A 12,996-nucleotide genomic window follows, 5' to 3' on the forward strand; every position below is an offset into this window, starting at 1 on the left:
CACAAATAAAAGGCATTGTCATTTACAATGCCAATAGCTCAAACTCTCGCAAATGCGAGACCTATAGCATTGCAAATGTTTTTTTTCTGCAGCTGAGTGATGAAATTTGAACAGCGCAGTAACCGTATACCACGCTGAAATAAGAAAGCTGCTGCAGGGCTCGCCTGCTCCGAGTGGAATCCCTTTCTGAAAGAAATGCACCATAGAAACATTAACCCTGGCGACACCATGTAAGAGGCTGGCATGCGGAGAGAACGCTCTGATCGCCGCCACGAGAGGCACTTAGGGAAAGGTCTGGTCGTATACAGAGGGGTCCTGCTGTAGGGTTGTTTTTTTTTGCAGTTTTATATATAGCGCAAACTCAATCCGAAGGTAATGGAGTGCTTTACAAGAACACCAACTACGTTACACAAGGACACATTCCTTTTTGTTAGGCACCAGGAGATTAGGTAAGTTGCCCAAAGTCACAGGATCTTGAGCCTACTAGAGGCTCCATCAACTTAATATTACGGGTTACTAAATGACTTGTAATGCAGCCTGTTCTCTTGGAGCTGTTACCTTACGATGAAGTCCAATGGAACAGTATTTGGAATGTGCGGAAGTGGCCGACTACATTATCACATGTCGCCGGTGCTTAACGAAGGAACTTTTAACCACAGCGGGTAGCACCTCATCTGGTAACCGTTATGTAGTGAAATGTGCAACAGGGGTGCGTGGCAAAATTAAGGGAGGGTTTGTGGCCATATTAAAGAAGGGTTTGTGGCAAATTAAATGAGGGCTCTACACGCATGACGTTGACATTCTAAGCTTTGACTCTTTAGGCTAGAAGCAAAGAAGTTCAAATTGTTAATGATATGAATGTCACTGGTTCATATCCAAGCATGGCCATCCACCCTTTCATCCACTCAAGATCAACCCAAAAACACGTGCGCCGCGCGAGTGGTGCGCGCGCGACGAGTAGGCTGGTGAGTGGGCAGGAAAGGAATTTTAATAAGAGCGCGCGCGATGGCAAAGGTAGGCTGGCGAGTGGTGTGCGGTGCGGGACTGAAAACTGGCGGATGCTCGCGTGAACGCAAGCGCTAGGCCAGCCAGCAACACTTTGAAAACTCACCTACAAAATGTAGCGCTGACTCAGCGAGACCTAAAAAGCAGTGGTCGGACCAAACCACCTGCTTCGGGGTAGCCATGTTAACTTCTGGATATTAGAGAATATCAAATCAAGGATATGTCCAGCTTTATATGTGGGGGGCTGTGACGTGTTGAATTAAGTTAGCCCCAGTAAGATAGGACACAAGTTGCCAGGCCTGGTTGCACTTAACAGTCTATATGAAGATTAAAATCCCCCAAAACTGAAGTTGGTGGACAAAATTGATTTTTGAACCACAAAATTAGAGAAATCCAGCAATATATCAGGGCTACAGTCAGGGGGTCTATAAACCAGAAGGCCGGTGAAGGAGGAGGTCGGGCTCACTTTAATACAAAAGTGGAGTCCTTCAATCTTATCCATATTAGCCAGAGCTGAGGAGGTTAATTCCCAGGAGTCCCTATAAGACCATGCTCTCTGGGATAGAGTGGGTAGTGAGGAAATTTGGGTCGCCCGGAGCAGGTCAGTGGCGCCCCTGTGGCTGGGCTTGGACCAGTTTCCCAGTAGGACGTACGTGAGGGCTTCATTAAATGGGAGTAAGGGTTCAGAGGAGGAATCTTCTGACTGCAGCACCTTCATCAAGATGTTAGGCTTGACTGCCACTGAAGGAAGCTGAAAGCTGCCCTTCTCACCACCATAGCATAAGATGTTCCCTCCTCCGTAGACACTGTAGGGGGAGAAAGCATGCTAGTATCTGGAAGAGTATCCAGTCCACTGGCCTCACCCAATTCCTCATACTAGTCAGTTTCCTCTTCTGGCTGGTCTTCTAAATGGTCCAGTGACCTTCCCAATCTTCTCCTGCTCCTAGCCTTTCAGAATAAGGCTCAGGAAACGACCTAGGAGCTCTGTGGGCACCAGAATCAACATTGAGCGATGCCGTACCAGCTCCAGGTCGACGGGAAGGAGAATGGGACTGGCATCGGCGTGGAAAGCAGAGTCAGGGGATGGTGGCAGTGGCACGACAGACACCTGTCCGGACCAAAGTATAGATCTTGGGGGGAGGGGTTGCCAATGTCATCGGACCTGCTGGCGCTGAACCCGAAGGAGCACCCTCTGACCAAACAAGACCCGAAGGTGCGCCGGAGGCCACCCAAACATGAGAGACACAGACTCAAAATTCTCAGTTGGGCGGGGGTTGCTTCGGCTCCAGGAAAAATCGGGGAGGTGCAGGTGCAGATCCAATCCAGGCACATGTTACGGAGAAGGAGGCCCTGAACGCGGAGGTTCCTCCATCACGTCGGACGATGGACAGGGAGAAGTTGAAGCACGATTCGACTTCCTGTGCTTCTTATGCCTCTTACCTGAATGTCCCTATGATTTTGAATGGGACGAAGGCTTGGGACTCCTGGAGCTGCGTCCGGACCTTGTACTTAAATCAGAACCATGACCTCCAAGGAGTCGAGTGACATGGTGCCGCCTGCCGGGCCTCAAGCAGCTTAGGGATCGTTCCCACAAAGCCTTAGGAGCCATGGTCAGGCAGGCGATAAATAGATGATGCGGATGTCATTTTCTGCGCGGATGACGTCACGTGGAGCCAGCTGGTGCTACCTACTGGCGTGCAGGGGTATAGCTGGAAGAAAAATCTTCCAGATCCAGTCTGACACCTGGGAATTTCAAAGGTAAAGAATCTGCGACAAGATGGCTCTATCAGATGTCCCATATTTTTTGCAGTGTGGCAAGCGGCTGGCACTACAATACTGAGACAGAGGGATTCACACAGGTGACATTTCCAGCCTGCCAGGCAACATGCCCACAATTCTCTTCACCGCTTTTCCCATCTTGTAATTTACATTTTCATGTGGGTTGGTATTGGATTGTTGCTCTCTAGACATGCTCGCTAGGTGACAGAAGTTTGCAAAGGCTGACTAATCAACTATCCGTTTCTTATTGCTGTATTTGGGTATTAAATTGGCACCTATTGAGAAAAATCTTTGCCCAAATAGTGCCAACGTGTAAAAAACTGGCAAAATAATACTATGACAAAATGTACTGCATTACGTAGCATAATTTGCCTTTTATTGCAACAAAATACAGTACACCTTGCCTTAAACTTTGGCCCTCTTCTGCTGCATAATTCTGGCCCGATTATAACCGAGACAGTAGAATGGGGACCTCTATTTGTATGTTAAGCATCGCTGTAACTAGGACACTCTGAACTCTTATGTCATCCACTTGAGACGATATTATTGTAGACGTGACATAGGCCTATACGATATATACATTGTGAAGTTGCTTGATGTGACCGTAGAGGTGGAGGGTGTTTGCTGTTTACATCTGGCCACAGTACGCGATGAACGAGGTGTTAGTCCCGATAGTCTTGGTACCATTGGAATTTCTTGTGGCACAGGTTCTGGTGCTGAAGTAGCGATGACAGTGCGACACTGTGGCATTGGGCATTTCTGGAAGAGGTGGTAGATTCAGCACCTGCAAAGGCTCTTGTAACTGGTCCTCTGCAAGGCTGCTAAACCTTGGTCTCTGTGGTAAAATAGGTTTGTCCATAGGTATAACTGCATTAGAATGAGCTCATGATAGAATGTGAACCGAGGCAGTAGAGACTATTAAGTCTATCTTCACAACATCGATCTCACCATAGACTCGTGTCAGACATTCTTGGTAACAATACGTGATGTCACAACATTAACAATGGCACTGTGGAGTATGTTGCTGTTAAACATCAATATCATGGAGTTGTTGCCGTTGAAGGTCAGTGATGTGAAGGTGTCTGCAGTCTAAACGATGATGGCGTGAATGTCAATGGTAGAGGTATCATGGAAGTGGTGATCAGTACCTGGGCAAGGGACGGCCCCTCCATGTGGGCGAAAGAGTTGCCCCACTGCTTTCTCGCAGTGCGAGAAGCAGAAACATAAAATGGTATTATAAATACCATTTTATGTTACTGCTTCTCGCACTGCGAGAAAGCAGAAGGGCTTGGTTGGGGGCGGGTGGGATAGCGGTCCTGCTCGAGGGCAGGGGAGGAGTGGCTTGCACACTGTTGTGGGTGCTGACTGTTTGGTCGGCCCCAGGGCCAACCAAATCAGTCATACACACTCTAGCCTTTTCCCCATGTAGGCTGCATGCAGCCTACATACAGAAAATGGCCTTCCCATGGATGCCTGTGCGGTCAGCGTCCCAGCCAATCACAAAGCTGCCATTGCAGCGTTGTGACTGGCTTAGGGGAGGGGAGGGGGCTGCCTGCTTCCTGTGTGGAGGAGAGGACGCCAGACCGGGCCGCGAAGGGAAGTTAAACTTTTGTAAATGTATTTAAAATTATCCCCCCCCCGCGCAACTCCCCAAACACCCCCCACCCCCCCACCCCCGCGAGTCATGCCGGCCACTACCGACCTGGGCTTTCTGCGCCAATGGTTTCACCATCAACAGATGCTCTTGAGAAGTGCTGGAGTGCCTTGAGCAATGGTGGTGGTGATTACGGTGTTTGCCCTCCCTGGAGCTACTTCTGTCATCTTCATGGGAGGAACCTGTTGCAGTTGAGGAAGCAGTCTCTCTTCGTTTCTTCCTTTCCTCTTCTGCTGTGAATTATTCTAGTTGGCCTCCAAGGCAAATTCCTTCGCCGTCTTCAAGAGCCTTTTTTGTCATTTTTTGACAAATGGGACAGTCTTTAACAGAATGAGAGCCAAAGACACACCACAGCTAGGTGATAGGCATCAGAAGCAGCCTTCTTTCTCCTGCTGGAGGGCCACGTCACGAAAAGAGACAGTATAATGAGGACAATATAATTCTCTACAGATGAATAAACACAACGAACAGATAACAGTCTCAGAAGGATGTGGAGTGAAGATGGAGAAGAGTTTCTGAAGAACATTTCTCAAAAAATGAGGGTGAAGTGCCCGGAGATCCATTCACCATGAGCCAGAAAAAAGAAATGATGATCTGAGGTGAACTGCCAGTGCAATGTATGGTGGGTAATGGAAACTATTAACTTTCTTAAAGACACAGTGTATGCTTAATGCATGTTTGACCTGACCGGCATCTTTACATTCATTTTTCTTCACAGTCAGACGTTTTTTCCAGTGATTTCTCTATATAGCTAATTTCTACACTAAAGGTTGCAATGTGGTTCATATTTTTATTACAATACTGTAGTTTTATATGGCAAGATACAGTTAAAGCTGGTCTGTCAAATACTTAGGGGTGCCAATGAACTGTTCAACCCTGCTGTGTCTACCTCCAACATTAAATGGAGATATATATGTGTGTTTATGTATGTATGTGTATGGATATTTTATTTTTTGGGGTGTCCAGATGTCCCTGCACGCAGATGGGACTTTTCTACATTGATGACCATGTTGAGAATAGTATGATGCAGAGTAACTACATTGCCTGGACCACGCAATGAATTGAAGGGTCACAAAGTAGTATTTTCTTTCCCCCAAATCATGTTAAACGGTCACAACACCTTTTCTGAAGCAAGCAAAACCAGGTGGCCAACCCAATTAAGTCAAACAAGTTCCGCTTTCCTCCGGAGGTCTTAGGCAATTTTGGTTGTATTGGTAAAAGGCAGTTTACTGAACGTTACTTGCATCCAGCAGGAAAATGCTCATGGTATTGGCTTGTGCCAGTTCATCTCAGGCAGTGGTCCGCCTCAAACGTCATCCCATAATGTCAGATTTTCATGCTGTACTTTTCAAGTCAGAAACGGCATACAGAAAATATAACATTGACACTCAAAACAGAATTAATTTGGAAGGAAATTAGAAGAGATGAACAGCCTAGCTTGTGGAATCTAGAAGATCTTGGCTCTGACTACAATGGAGTGCGAAGCGTGCAGAAGGGCAATCCACCTACAGTGCACAATGGGATTAATAAACACACCACTGTACTGTGTTAACAAGGAGACTACTAGTAATGACATCCTTCCGATCACATTTCCTTCCTCTTACAATTCACATGACAGAGGTCTGCTCGAACTCTAGAATTTAGCATCAGCCTATTTCAGGCACGGGCTTTACACTCGCTTTATCACCTTTAAGTTGAAACAACCGTATTCCAATCTAGGAGCACCATCTAATTTGGACCACACACAACCGCTTCTATGCTGGATTGCAAACCATTTAGTGCTGCATCTCACGTAGAGACGGATACCAAATATCAAGAAATTCTAGACTTCAAAAAGTGGCAGGGGAATTTTCTTTTTACATTGCTGGTCAATTAACTGTCACAGAGAGGACATCAACAACTACCTTGCAAATTCCAGAAATGATGTGCAAGGTCAGGTATGGGTAAAAGCAGAATGAGGTTCTCTCACTGGTCAACATGAAGTGTGAAGTGATGTTTCATGCAGTGCCAGATGTCATTTCCCACCGGTTTTTAAAGGGGTCTTAAAGTTTTGTGGTTTTTTTTTAATGGTGAAAGATGATCATGAACAAGTGCTCAAAGCCATCATTGTGCAAACAAATTGTATGTAACTAGATTAACAATTATGTGCCCACTTCGGCCCTGTGCAAGGGATCTGAAAGCTTGAAATGCCCACTGGTTTTGGAGCCCAATAAGTGCAGCTATACATGCAATGAAATGACACCTCACTCGATTAACAGACATATCAAAAGTATGACTCGCTGCACTAAAAAGTATAACATAACAGGTGTATTTATACAGCACTCTTAAGAAGGTGCTCTCTTGGTGGCAGAAGTTTTTATTACCATTTTGGTATAGGGAGATGCTCACAGTGATATTTCTAAAGTTATATTACCATGGACAGCCATGTCTTGACATGCAATGCAAGAATGGACACCGCTTACTGGCATGCAAACAGCACTTTCAAAACTTCTGCACAACTGCCAAGCACAGAAAGCTTACTGACAGCCAGAGAACAGTGATGGGCGATGAAGAGATTACTTGGTTGTAGTGTAGTTTTATAAAAACACTGAACACAGATATGGAATTGGGAAGGTAGGATAAATTGGTAAACTGGGTATATGCCTAGGTGCAGACAAGGGGGAATGGATGCATGGTCATGCTGTGAAAGGGAGGATTCAAAAGAATGTCTTACCAGCAAAAACGCAGGCAAAAAGACAACAAAATCCACAAGGTAGAGAGATCTGCAGTTAGGCTGTGCAAGAAATGGCAAAGTCCTGACAGACATCACCCTGTGAAGACACCAAATTTCAGATGTTACATTGCAGACACCCATCGGAGCAGGACGGAGCCAGCATCGTAAAGGGGAGGCATGCTACTACCGTGCATCACAAAAGGCATGCTCTTACTGACGCTACACAGTGAAGCGATCTCCTTATTCCCCCTTATTCCCCCTACACAAACCCAATATTTGGACACCCACATACCACAGCATCATCAACCCACCACTGATAACAGCCTCCTGTTGTGGATAACTATTTATGTGGAAGAGCGACGTTTTTTAAAATTTGCAGCGTTGACAATTTCAAATGCCACCTCCCATACACACACACTCTCTACCCACTTACATAGGGCTCAAACTCTCTTCGCTCCTAAAACAATGGAATAGTGTGTTTAAATAACATTTTTAAAAAAGATTACTGGTTTAAAAATATATTTTATTACAACGAGTCCAAAACAATATTGTAACAAGAAAAAGAAGGGTAACATTGGACATAAATGTAACCAGTATTTTCCCCTCAACACATTTTTTCTAACTCCTAGAAACCTCTCAACAGTTCTTCACCAACTGTGATCAATATGTGATCTCCCCTCATGCCCACGTGACCTCTGAGGGGTAGGCGGGAACCCCAGGAAAGCTGTACCTTCACAGACTACATCTGCATACACCAGACGCTGATGTAGACTACATTCAACTCTCACAATCAAATAACACTTAGTGGTATTTATTTGGTTTGCTTGTGCCCTCCTTTTACCTACACATACAATTGTTGCCAGGAATCCGTTATACAGGAAGCAGGCATTTGCCTTCAGCAGACACGGGGAGTTAAGGCATTTATTACAGAACAGCCGCAACATTATTCTGTAGTCGCATACCGCAGGAAAACAATGCAAGGAGCACCAAGCCTATTATTGGACAAGTGAACCCTCATTAAAAAGAGACAGTACATCTTTATTACATCAACCAGAGGTTATTTGTGAAGCGGGACCAAAAGTCTCCAATGTCTTCCCCCAGCAATGCAATTACCAGAAAGTCTTCTGTAAAATCACACAGAAGGTCATAAGATAAAATTTCTAGCAACCGATCAGTTTTCTCAAAACTGTGCCTTTGTCTCCAAGATAGAATAGACACACGATCTTCATTGGCCTCCCAATTATAGAGCAGGCTGGATTCAAAACAAAAACCCATACTGCCCTCCCTCCTTCTCCAACCCTCAGGAGGCCTCTCCATCACAACACCCTAAGAATGTGAAGAGACAAATGGACACAGGGGAACCTGGGGAATATTTAACTGCAAGATGTTGGGTGTCTCTTCCTAAAATACCCATAGGAATCTCAAGATATAGTCCATTTTCTTGAACAAGGAAAAGTGATCAACTGAGCAGGATAATGGGGAGCAGGACACTAGGAAAGAGGTGGAAGGTTACATATAAACGGATGCCTCTGCAAAACAAAACAAAAACCTTATACAAAAGATATTTTTTTTTAAAAAAATCGCAATAATGAAACTTCTATTTATAAATTGTTTAACATGATGACATGACATTTTACAGCACAATATCGGTCAACATACAAAAATATCATAAAAAGTATACAAAAGTGTGCAAAATCCCCAAGCAGCTTTGTTTTCAAGTATTGCCAACAACATTAAGAGGTGCTTCATCAAATCTGTACCCCTCATATTACAAGAGCACAGGTAATACATGCAATACTTGTCCTAGTCACACCTAAGGAACCGAAAGTCAACAGGCCTTCGATTAGGTCTAGGGTGATCCAAACAAGCAATCAAATTAAGGACAAGCACCTCACTGATGCAAACTCGCCCATTCCCTCCCCCACCCAAAAAATAACAATGATTGACAAACTTTTCAACCTCATGAGAACTATGAATAAGCATCTGCCAAATCTCATTACCCATAACGAGCAGAGGGAACAAAGTCAAGATGAAAACCATTCAAGAGTCAAAACAGTACAGAGCAGCCCATAAACACCACCGAATATAGTGTAGAGCAAACCTTAGTCAGTGTAAACCTCCCCAAAATGTCTGCAACAAGGACAGTACAAAAGGGAGGGCATTTAATTACAGCAGTAAAGGAACACCAGCACTGTGTGCAGACTCTTCAATAAATGTATCCTTCAGCAGTCAAGAAAACCCTTTGTAGAATGTATGGATATCTTCAACGCTCTTTTAAATAATTATAGCTTCCGGTGGTATGAACGGTGAATGAAAGGGAACCCCAAAAGCTTTACTAACTTCCAATCCTTTAAGGAAAAATTCAAGGGAACTTCAACATCAAGCATACTACCCCTCAAAGATCTGGCCATTAATGAATCTGTTGCACCAGCATGGGCCAGGCCCTTTACCAAGGATAAACTGATCGCCTGCCAATGACAGATCGCAAGCAAACACCTCGATACACAAAAGACAGAATACAAATTAATGCACAACCCTGGAATCCTTAATGAGGATTGGGGTGATCCTTAATGTATATTCCAAAAAAGTGTCACAGTGACTCTAAACATCTTTAAATCAATGACAAACAAATCCTTAGTCATGCAGTGGCCATCATAAGTTAACTATACACCTGTATGAAAACGAGTGATGCCAAGCTGCTTCTAGAAAAGGCCCATAAATCGCTCCCTACAATACTACATCTATCCTTTGTGTCCTACTGGCTGGCCCACAAGTCTCGGTAAAGTACTGGGTGCTTCTCCTGGTCCCTTCCGTGCATCATCATCATCATACATGTTCCTTCAACTTAAGAGCCTTTTTGGGCATACCACGGGCAAGGTACTAGGACAGTGACAAACTGTTCTGAATTGCTGCCAATCAGCACCTTAATACAAATGAAATGGAGGCTGGAAAGTATGGTACCAAAAAAAAAAAATTATTGCTGTATTTCAGGCCCTTGCTCACGATGTACACATACTCTGCGCAGCTTGCCGGTGCAATGAACTTTGTGAATGGAGGAGACAATACACATGTAACCATGTATTACTGCTGACAGTCCAGAAGGTCTTCATTAGATAGGCACTCAAAAGCCCTAGCTTTACACACTGCATCACGACTTGGGGTGTTGGTAATGCTTGGTGTTCACAAGTAGCAACTGAGCAGCTAAGTTCAGCAACGCTGTATTAAGAACTACATCAAAACAAGGCAACCTATGGCTGAAGTCCATCTTTGGAAGCCCGAAAAAGACAGCTCCTCTCCACTGTGCGGTGTATAGTGCATCTGTTGGTGTCACGTCACGCACATGCACAGAACAGGCACGGGAAAATCAACTGTGACACTAGAGGACTCCGCCTACCATGTTGTTGTCAGTCTTTGCCTCAAAGGAGGAACTTGTTTTGGGAGCAGGAAGAATTCCCGAATCTGGCTGCACGAAGCCTCGTCGGTCAATCAGACTGAAAAAAGAAAGGGCAAGTAAGCAACTTAAGAGCAAAAACATCTAGAATACAGATGTGCATCCAGAGGATGCCATTAAGAGACAATCATGTAGCTCAGCCTGAAAGTAAGCAAAATATGAAGCGAGGTAAACACTGTGCATCTGTTATCTACATTTGGGGCGGCTTCAAACTTACTGCAGAGAATGCAACTTGGACGCCCAAGGGGTGATGTGATTTTTCGAGAATGGAGGGTGTAGAAGTGTCCTTTCACAAACCAAAAGGTGTATGGCCTTTCCTTACTAGAGGACAGATACTTATGCTTTTGTGGAGATACAGTAGATGTTTTCTATATACAGATGCTTTTTCATGGGAGTTTTGGTATGCATATTAACAGAGTAGGTGTCCTTATTCCAGCAGTTGGGAGGGTTCTTCAGTTCTAAATATAAAAACAAGAAGCACTGTGTCTGAAAAAGTAGAATATCTGAATAAGGAAAGAATCTGACCCAGGCTTCAGCTACCCGACAGGGAGTAATGGGGGAACCGTGCATAACATGGACTCTCCTCCATGCAAAATGAACGCTTCCTGCCCAGCGCTCCCACCACCTGCTGTGCCTTCTGAAACTGTTCTTATCTCCTTAACGGAGCAGAGAGCGAGTGGCTGTTCAGACAGACTCCAAGAACCCAGTCAAAAGGCAGAAATTCCATTATGACAACTTTTGTATCCACTCCTGCTATGTTGTGGCAGTAGATAAAACAGGTTTAGACTCTGGTATCAGAGCTTGTTACGCTCAGAGAGTGTGATACATAAAATAGACATATAGATGGGTAACCGTAAATAATTGGGATGTTTTTCACCAAAGGGGGGTCTGAGGGACATGAAACCGAGAGCAGGAGCGAAGTTAGAGTTGTCGATGTCACTCAGAGACCTCTTGCAGAGATATCTGCATAAAAACTTATGTTTGAGACTAGGGTGCTCTGCCATTTTGATTGCGGTGGTGCAAGCAGGGCCAGCTAAGATTCTAGAGAGCCAGATTAAAACACTTCTAGAACGTTGCATACTTCAAAAATGATAGCTTTTTGGTTAGGTAACTCACCATGTTTGTGAAAGCAGCATTGTTGTTAGAGTTTTGGGGGTTGGTTTCCATCACACTGACTTTCAAATCAGTTATGTACCTGTGTTGTACATTCCCAATTTCCCCGCAGTTACTCGTAAAGGGACAGTAAAATGGTTTTCTGCTTCACAGTAGTCTTTTGGAATATAATGATTTGTTTTGAGTTAATACTGTTTTTTTTATTTTGCACAATGTACCCATTACCCATGCAAGGATTTGGGTCAAGCTCATGAAGTACTGTGTACTTCAAGTGTTACAAAGGGTTACACTTTCCGTTCTAACCCGGCGAGATTGCACCCAGGATGAAGTTAAGAGTTGAATAGGTTTAAGGAATGGGACATTATATAGTGTCAATAACATCGATAACGCAGGAGCTATGTTTCCCTGGCATGCACGATCGTTTTCATTATGGAATTGAACTCATAACGCAATGAGATTACTGCCAAGTAATCATTACGTTAAACACATGGACGGTTTAAACTTTGCTACTTTAATGAACATTTGTATGTCTTGTATATTCCCTTGTTCAGAGTACTAGTATTACATAGCCACATGGGTGGGGAGCGCTAGTTGAAGTTTTGCGACGCATTTGTGGGGGTATTCTGGGTAATGGAGTTTAACAGACTAGAATGATCAGTAAGCCGTCCCGCACTTTCTGTAATCCAGTGCTTAGTTTAGTGCGTGCTTCACGGCACGTGATAGTTTAGCCGAGGGCAGTTGGGGTTATAAAGGTGAGCGTTAATTTACATCAGTTGGATGCAGCTTTTGTTGACAAAATGTGCGGGAGCAGTGCGCAGGTTTTACCGCGAGATGGAAATGAATAAAGTTAAACATGAGAGCAAATTCAGAAAAGCTTTTTATTTGGAGGTTTAACAGCAAATGTCACGGTAAGCGTGCTACAGAGCACTATTACAACTGAGATTAAATACAGGCCCCAGGGGTGAATAGAAGGTCAGGAACCAGTTATTGTTGATGGATGCCTGGATTTTAGACAAGCGAGGAGGTTGGCTAGTTGAGATATTTAACATGGGTTAGTGCTTAAAGTTATGACTGTAGAAATAAATGAGCAACAGGAATTGGAAGTAGCATTATCATAAAGTTTGAACAAGTTTGCAACATGGTTGTGTTTAGCACGTTTATTGTATCACAAGTATTACAATGGAACTGATGATGATTAATTTTTTGTATCTTAGATACCCCTAAAGGGATTTTCCCGAAATGCACTGGGTGATTTTAAATAAAGCGTGACATGTGGAAACA

At 44.1% G+C, this 12,996-nt stretch overlaps 1 protein-coding gene across 2 annotated transcripts in view; it reads right to left on the bottom strand.

The window, feature by feature from the left end:
- Positions 1-12,996, bottom strand: part of ZDHHC18 (zDHHC palmitoyltransferase 18) — a 176,880-nt gene that overhangs the window by 6,078 nt on the left and 157,806 nt on the right. The window contains exons 8-9 of one of the 2 annotated variants that reach the window (XM_085647719.1): positions 10,546-10,642; positions 7,152-7,248 (exon numbers count right to left, since the gene is read on the bottom strand). In XM_085647719.1, coding sequence (XP_085503845.1) covers positions 7,207-7,248; positions 10,546-10,642 — 139 coding nt within the window. In that variant the 3' untranslated portion in view covers positions 7,152-7,206. The remainder of the gene's footprint in view (positions 1-7,151; positions 7,249-10,545; positions 10,643-12,996) is intronic. The other variant, XM_085647718.1, reaches the window with a different exon arrangement.

This window comes from Triturus cristatus, chromosome 3_2 (assembly GCF_964204655.1).
Source record: "Triturus cristatus chromosome 3_2, aTriCri1.1, whole genome shotgun sequence".
NCBI classification, from domain to species: Eukaryota; Metazoa; Chordata; class Amphibia; order Caudata; family Salamandridae; genus Triturus; species Triturus cristatus.